Raw genomic sequence first — 8,629 nt, 5'->3', positions numbered from 1 at the left:
TACTACATTATGTAATACAAATGGTACTTGGTTCTCCAATAAAGTGGTTATACTATACTTTTACTATGATAATGTCATGTTTTTGTTTATCATTTGTATTACTGTACTGTTTTGTCATGTGTGGGTGGCAACAAGATCACTCATGTTTTGTTCTTTAGGATACAGATTTGTGTCTTGCGAAGAAAAACTATGATGTAATTTGATACATGTATGTGTGTTGGAGGTTGTTCAGTTGGTGGTGTAATCTTTCTGATTCAGAAATGATTTAGGACTGGGTGTCCCTTAACCTTTAGCTAGCCAAAAATAGATTCCTCTATAAACCCCTCCTATTCATAAATCATTTGGTTTTGCCCACCTTAAACATATAAACATATCATATTTAGAAGAATATGTAGGAAGAAGAAATGAAAAATATGTAGTATAAAATATGTAGTGTAAAAGGAGAATTTTGTTTCCAAAATGGAACCAAATATGAATAATATACTACAAATAGTTAAGTGTGTTGTTTTGTTTGTTTATGAAATAGCTAAAGTTAAATTCGAGCTGTAAACTGTTGTCTAAATTATATAATATAAGGTGTTTTTACAATATACAGAAACTTCCTCTCAAATTGCCAGAACAAGGGATATTAGAGGTTCCTCATCTCAAAGGTTATATGTTATTTGAAGTTACAGATAACCCTGACCGTAACTCAAAATCTGTACTGTAAATAGCATGACATTCCAGTCCTGACAACTCATTTCTTAATACCAATTTTCCCCTCCTTCTCCTTTCTTGTTTTAACAATGTCCTTTAGTGTTGTGTTGCATCTCTGATGAAAACAATTCTGTTTGTGTATCAACTTGTGCATGCTTAATTCATCTGAAGTTTCTGCTTCCTTCTTTTTAAAGGGACAGTTCACCCAAAAATAAAAATTCTCTCAGCATTTACTCATGTTGTTACAAAGCTGTATATGTGTATTTGAACACAAATGAAGATATTTTAAGAAATGTTTGTAACCAAACCGATCAGAGGCGCCATTGACTTTCATAGTAGGAAAACCTACTATGGTAGTGATTAGGGCTCATGATCTGTTTGGTTTTAAGCATTCCTCAAAATATCTTCCTTCGTGTTCATCAGAACAAAGAAATTCAGACTTGTAACAAAATAAGAGGAAATGATGAGAGAATCTTCATTTTTGAGTGAACTATCCCTTTAAGGACCCTACTTGTTCACAGTGTTCCCTGCCACACTAACGTCAAGTTAAAATGTCTACATGCGTATGTCGGGGTGTTTACATGCACATATTTAGCTGTGATGACAGGCAGACATCTCTGTTATGTAACCTGTAAAACTGACTTAAAAACAGGGGTTAACGTGCCAACACCCTAATTTATTAAAGATTGGACAGGTTTATGAGGGTTTCTCCTTATGTATCAGACTGTCCTATCCAAGAACATTTATAAAACCCTCCTACCTTGAGGACAACCACTGAATAAAAGCCTCTGTTAAACACGTACACTCTTATACAGTTACAGGGAAGGTTACAGGCTGTTGTCAGGGTAATGTTTTCTGATATAGCCAACTCATTGAACTTTGTCTATAGGGCTCCCTTGACTTTCAGTGATGGCCTTGGCTATAGGAAGACTGGGGCTTGTGGTCTAGTAACACAAGTTGCCACACAGCGTTTAACAATTAGTTGTGGGCTATAAAAAATATCCAAATACAAAATTGAGCATTTTCTATTAAGGGGGTTTTGTAAAAATATTCTGGCCATCAAACTAAATTTCTAATATCACATTTCTCATATATCTGTTGGGTAATCTTCAGTGCCACAGTCATTCAGACAGGGGAAATGTCAACTATAAAATCAAGATAGATTTTAACTGAGAGTTTAATCTTCTAAAAACAAGTTTCATAAATTTCAGAATAGGGGCAAGTTGTAGCCTACGTTTAAAATACAATTTTTAATAGCAATTATTTGTTCCACAACTAAAACACCTTAACAAATAAATGATTTGCTGTTATTTTATTTTTATAAATATATAAAAAACTACAACATTGTGTTTGATGGTGTATTCTAGGGTGACAACTTTTCCATAATAATCGCACAATTGAAAAACTGTAATTAAACACATACATTAAATAAATAAATTAAAAACATATACATCAAAAACTGTATATTTTTTAATGGGAAAGTCCATAGCCGTAGGTGGAAACGTCCAAAAGCTTTTTTAGCCAAGACTTCAAAGTATATGCCTAAAAACGTAATAAACATACCCTGAAATATTCACTGGATTATAAACTGTAGCCTTACCTCCACTGTCTGCAAATAGCCCTAATAAAGATCTATTAATATAAAATGATTTTGGCCAAATACTATAGCGTTTTGGAGCAGTTACATAATTTGTTTAATGAAGTAAGCCCGCATGTTTTTAAAGAGATCAACTCATAGCGCTATCTTAGCACTGGGGTCATCTTTGAATAACGGGCTCCGTGATGTCACAGGGTTCGGAGGCACCACGTGTCCTGCAAAAATAGCCGGTCAACGCGTAGCCCTCATAAAGCGAAGCTCAACCAGAACTGACCGGCAAGATACCAACTTACAGACGGACTAACAGCTCACACTGCTCACAGCGAAAACATGGTGAAAAAGGCTAAAGCTCAAGTCACTTACGCGAAAATGAAGGGAATAGTTTCGTATTTTACTGGTAAGATCACGTTTCTTAAACTTAATAAAGTAGATTAAATGTTGGTTTGGATATTTGCATTAGATAAATATAAATATATGGTAAAACTAAACAAATGTATACTATATAAACAATAGCTTACTTCTACAATTATTAAATTATTTTTTAATATTGATTTTTTTTATAAAAATGAACAATTAACAAAGATTAATAAATGGTGTGAAAATATATTCTATTGCTAGATCATGTTAGTTAATGCTTAACTAATATTAATGAATGAGACCTTAAGATGTTACCTTTAGCTATAAAAATATAAAACCATATATATGGTTCTTTGCTGTCCTGTAGTTATTTAGCTAAATACATTTTTGTTTATAGCTTCTTTTTCAATATTAATGTATGTTTTTTCTTTCAGCTTTAATGAAGGATAAGAAGCTTGGATCCAGCCATTCGATCTACCAACAGTACGTTTTACCCTAGTCATCATTTTCCATTCCCGTAGGCTAAAAGTAAAGCAGCACCATGCTTCAGTGTCATGTTCAGAACTTATTATTTTATAATGATAATAATGTAGAGCTAAATATCATATCTGTCTGAATAAACTGACTGAAGCATTTTACACTTTACTGAAGCTTAGCATTAAATATTCTTTAAATACCAGCAGCATTCATAAAAAAATAGGTGTTGTCTGACCTCCGAAAACTCACCATAGAAAGTCACAACCCTTTATATTAATATAAAAATGTGCCTGTTTCTCACAATCTTATTTCTCATTCCAGAATGGATTTCTTGCGACCTGAGAGCGGTCTGTCTGTGGATGATGGAGCAGCAGCTGTAAGTGAGCTTAAACCGGTTTTCACTTGCATGCACTAGGCCTACATCCAAACCCATTCAGAAATATAAGGTCATGACAACTGCATGGCATGAGTTGCTGCACTAGTTGACCGAAAGCATGCTATAGACGTAATAGTGAGTGAGTGGTGAGTTTCATATATCACTGTTATAAGTTGCTGACTCTCTCTCTCTCTCTCTCTCTTTACAGATCTGTTACAGTGATCTACCAAGAAAAGAGCCACAGTCTCAGTAAGTGGGGTTCTTATGTCACATTAGTGCGCATGTAGCCATGGTTATACAATTACACATGAATATTTATTTCTGTGTGACTTTAGGGTATCAGTGGCTGATTTTGACTATTTGAAGGTCATTGGGACAGGAAGCTTTGGCAAGGTATCAAACTTAAAAAAAAAAAAAAACTCACATTATTTGCTATAATGTATTTCTACGACTTCTTTGATCTTTTAGCTCTGTTTGATTATGTCTATACTCAGGTGTTCTTGGCCAAATACAGGGAGAATGGTACATACTATGCAGTTAAAGTCCTACAGAAAGACATTATCTTATCAAGGAAAGAGGTATGTACATGTGCACTCTATGCTCTTGCTAATTTATTTGATAGATTGTTTTCGTATACTCATAGTGTTGTTTCTATAGGAAAGACAAGTCATGTGTGAGCACAGAGTGTTGTTAAAGACTCTCAATCATCCATTCCTGGTGAAGCTACACTTCAGTTTTCAGACTAAGGAGAGACTGTACTTGGTGCTGGACTATGCATGTGGAGGAGAGGTGTGTTTACACAGACATGCATGCATTTACAGCTTGAAACCTGAGCTTGTTTATAAAGCTGAATATATTATACCGTAAATCTGATGGTAATGACAGGATTAGCATGACTCATTCCTGAAATTAGCAACTAGATCAGAAAGCCTCATATAAATTAAGTGAAATAAAAATAACTTTGGTTAGTGATTGATCATTTGTGGCTCGTTTTGTGTATGTGTTGGGCAGCTCCAGTTTTATAGATGTGACATTTGAATTCATGATGACAGCTGAAATGTCTCAGTGAAAATAAACATGTTATATAAGTTGTTAATGGATACTCTCAGAGCACCCTCAGTCTGGGGAACTGACAAACAAAATATGTTTTTTTATGTAATATATATTTAAGCCCCTCCCAAAAAAAACCCCGAAGAGGCATGCATTATGAATGTGACATGAAATAGCAGATTTTTAGCAGTCTATACGATTTTGTTTAAAGTCTGTTAACTTTTAGGTCTAGTGTAAATATTGATATCCACATGATGAAATTATTTGATCTGAATCTAAAAATATCAATGTTTAAAATATAATTTTGTATTAAAAGTGTATTTTTAGGATAAACAATATTGGATGTGACGCTTCTGGCACACACATTTTATAGTTACGACACAGCAAATATCTATAAAATTCACAATGAGAGTGAACTTGTAAAGTGAAAGTTGTATTTACTTAAAAAATGACTTTAATTAGTAACCAGTGGCGACCGGTGACTTCTTTTTCGAGGGCGCACAATGCGAAGCTCATCACGCCATGTATGTAGCCCGCCATGTGTGTGGTTCGTAATTTCAAAATATGTGTTCTGCACGTCAAGTGATCCTATGTGCATCACGTATCTTGTCAAAATAAGTGCCTGCTGCAGATGCGTCTAAAGGGTTTATGATAAAAGAGACACTCGCGTTTGCTAGACACTCGCCTAATCCCATGTATAATCAGTGGCGGCCGGTGACTTATATTTTTTTATATATTATTTACTGGTAACAACAAAAAAGCTTTATCAACTTAAAAATTTTCACCTAAAGTGAGAAAAATTACGTTGAAAAAATGTCAACTTACAACTGAAATAATTTTTTAAGTTAAAGGTCCAATGTGGGTTTTTAGCAGCATCTAGCGGTGAGATTATGAATGGCAACGAACCTCATTTGCGAAACGCAAAGAGAACCAACGGTAACTGCCATGTATCGTCTGAGACAACGTAGGGATGAAATGCGTTCTTTAAAACATTTTGCCGGTTTAGAGCTATTGTAGAAAGATGGCGCCACAAAATGGCGACTTCCATGTAAGGGGACCCGCGGAGTATGTAGATAAAAACACCTTATTCTAAGGTAATAAAAATAATACAGTTCATTGTGTAAGGTCTTTATACTGATACTATAATTATGTATATTATATTTTATTTCTATTAAGAGATCCTTCTAAAAGTCCCACATTGCAATCCAACTTTCACTCTTTACTGCAGTGGTTCTTAAACTGGGGGGTCCCCCTGGGGGGGTGCAAGATAGTGCTAGGGGCACGCCGAAGAGTTTGAGAACTACTGTTCAAATATAGACCAAATACAGCCAAATATAGACCTATAAGTGAACATTTTAAAACAGATCTATTTGTTTGTGTCTAACTTTTTTAAAGGTGCAGTGTGTAAATTTTAGCGGCTTCTAGTGGTGAGGTTGTGAATTGCAATCAACAGCTCAGTCCACTGCTCACCCCTCGCTTTTGAAACGCATAGAGAAGCTACGGTAGCCGCCACCGGACAAACATGTAATTGACGGAGACAACTTAACAAAAAAGTTTGTCCGTTAAGGGCTTCTGTAGAAACATGGCGGCACATAATGGTGACTTCCACGTAAGGAGACCCTCGGTGTATGTAGATAAAAACGTCTCATTCTAAGGTAATAAAAACATAACGGGTCATTATAAAAAGGTCTTTATACACCCCTGATAATATAGAGATCCTTTTAAAAATTACACACTGCACCTTTAATGATAAGGATGACCTTTGCATGGAATTGCTCTGTTAATGAATTGCTGTTTTCTCTTTGCAGCTTTTTTACCATTTACAGAGGGAGTGGGTGTTTGGAGAACCCAGAGCCAGATTTTATGCTGCCGAAGTAGCCAGTGCTTTAGGATACTTACACTCCTTGAATATTGTCTATAGGTACAAACACTGAAATAACTCTGCTTTTTGAATCTAGACGAGCCCATTTGTATGTAACAACATTAACACACACGTCCATCTTTCTCACGCTTGCAGGGACCTGAAACCAGAAAACATTTTGCTGGATTCTGCAGGGCATGCGGTTTTGACCGACTTTGGCCTTTGCAAGGAAGGTGTGGTTGGACGTAGCACCACTAGAACGTTTTGTGGTACACCACAGTACTTGGCACCTGAAGTACTACAGCAGAAGGAGTATGACAGGACGGTAGACTGGTGGGGTTTGGGGGCTGTTCTCCATGAAATGCTCTATGGCCTGGTAAGCAAACCCACCAATAATGTTTAGATACTTTTAATGTTTTTAAAAGATTGAATAGATGTAATGAAATACCATACAGTATGGATCGAAAAAAAAAAGAGGATACATTTAGTGTGACTCACAGTGTTTCTCTCTTTTGATAGCCACCATTCTACAATGCAGATCGTCTTGAGATGCTTAAAAATATTATTTATCAGCCTTTGGTGCTAAAACCTGGAGTGTCTAGCTCAGCCAGAGATCTCCTGAAGAGACTACTAAACAGGGACAGGACCAAGAGGCTAGGAGCCAAGCGTGACCTGGTAACTTAACATGCACATTTACACACAGTCGCAAATTAATTTATGTTAATTTATGTGGCTAAATGCAATTTTGCTCTTTTTGGGGGTTTTAGACCGAGCTGCAGTCCCACTCATTTTTCTCCTCTATTCAATGGGATGAGCTTCTGGCAAAGAAAATTCCACCTCCTTTCATTCCTTCACTGGTGAGTTCCTTTTTTCCAGATTTGTCTTTAAGCACTTATTATATAATAGAAATAAAGCATGCATATTATATCTTTCAGTCTGGCCCTGGTGACCTTTCAAACATTGACCCGAGGTTTACAGACCTTCCTGTTCCACAGTCACTGGGTGCGTGTGAGGATTATGGTGCAACCTTTCCTGGCTTCACCTACATCAAAGAAAACATGACCTCACTGTCAGCGGAGACCCGTGGACACTAAGATATGACAGATGACTTTTTTCAGACCAATAGACATTTTGTCAGGATGTGAACTTGTTTGTGCAACATACTTAACAAATGGAAAAATGGAACCAATGACAGTATGTTTTACACTGAAGCACAGTTGTTACATTTATTCATGTTAGTTGGACCAATGCATTTGCAAAATTTATATGAACAGTGACTGTGTTTCCTAACATTCACAATATTATTTATTTTTTTAGCCCTGTTGTAATAAACAAACGTGTTTGTAATGAAATACATGCGAGTTATCCAGACTGAAACAGAATAAAGACAGGGCATTATAAGATAAAGTAAGATTTCATAAAGTGTTTGATTGTAAAAGTAATGTGATATAATTTTAAAGGTTTAAGGAAAGACTGTTAAATCTGAATGTATCATTAATATGGTTACAATGTTTGTGTTAAAGCATTTGTGGAACTGTTGGAATGTATATTAATAAAGACTTATTTATTACTAATGTACGTTCATGATGATTTACATGCTGACTATTTAAATTACGTGCATATGTTTTGTCATGTGAGGTTAATGTGTTTGGAATAAAAGTATATTGATGTACCATACTTACTTACCGTGCAGTTGTGTGCTCACGCACGCTATACAGCCTGCAGTAATGGAGACTTTAAAATGTATGGCATCTGGGTCACAAAGTAGCGCACAGTTGCCATCCACAGATTGCTGAAATTTATCATTTGAGCCGTGATATGCTTAAAAATGGCCTTATTAGTATTAATGCTCCACTATTTTGTTTTGGCTCCAAGCTTTGCGAAACCAACATTGCACTGATCTGTGTTCCCCTTTAGAAACTGGATTCTACACACTAGTGTTGGCGAAAGTTACTTTTAAAAGTAATGCATTACAATATTAAGTTACTCCCCCAAAAAGTAACTAATTGCGTTACTTAGTTACTTTTCATGGAAAGTAATACTTACATTACTTTTAAAGGCACATTCTACTTTTTTTGAAAATGTGCTCATTTTCCAGCTCCCCTAGAGGTAAACATTTGATTCTTACCATTTTGGAATCCATTCAGCTGATCTTCGGGTCTGCCACTTTTAGCATATCTTAGCACAATCCATTAAATCTGATTAGACCATTAGC

At 35.7% G+C, this 8,629-nt stretch overlaps 1 protein-coding gene across 1 annotated transcript; it reads left to right on the top strand.

Annotated features, from left to right (window-relative positions):
- The first annotated feature begins 2,532 nt into the window (after positions 1–2,532).
- sgk2b (serum/glucocorticoid regulated kinase 2b) lies at positions 2,533–8,091 on the top strand. The gene is made up of 12 exons (XM_055210100.2): positions 2,533–2,690; positions 3,085–3,133; positions 3,449–3,503; positions 3,712–3,752; positions 3,839–3,896; positions 3,998–4,081; positions 4,161–4,292; positions 6,362–6,474; positions 6,571–6,790; positions 6,934–7,089; positions 7,182–7,271; positions 7,350–8,091. Exons 1-12 carry the CDS (start codon positions 2,624–2,626, stop codon positions 7,506–7,508), a joined length of 1,224 nt encoding a protein of 407 aa, XP_055066075.2. The 5' UTR covers positions 2,533–2,623; the 3' UTR covers positions 7,509–8,091.
- Positions 8,092–8,629: the final 538 nt, after the last annotated feature.

This window comes from Misgurnus anguillicaudatus, chromosome 10 (assembly GCF_027580225.2).
Source record: "Misgurnus anguillicaudatus chromosome 10, ASM2758022v2, whole genome shotgun sequence".
Taxonomy (NCBI): Eukaryota; Metazoa; Chordata; class Actinopteri; order Cypriniformes; family Cobitidae; genus Misgurnus; species Misgurnus anguillicaudatus.
This window is presented reverse-complemented; position numbering and strand designations above follow the sequence as displayed.

What these genes read in the sequence shown, in the direction of transcription:
- sgk2b (XM_055210100.2), top strand. Translation starts at nt 2,624, where the DNA reads ATGGTGAAAAAGGCTAAAGCTCAAGTCACTTACGCGAAAATGAAGGGA. An exon ending in GGACAGGAAGCTTTGGCAAG is followed by an intron (nt 3,897 to 3,997) that starts GTATCAAACTTA and finishes GTCTATACTCAG; the next exon opens with GTGTTCTTGGCCAAATACAG. An exon ending in TAGGAGCCAAGCGTGACCTG is followed by an intron (nt 7,090 to 7,181) that starts GTAACTTAACAT and finishes TGGGGGTTTTAG; the next exon opens with ACCGAGCTGCAGTCCCACTC.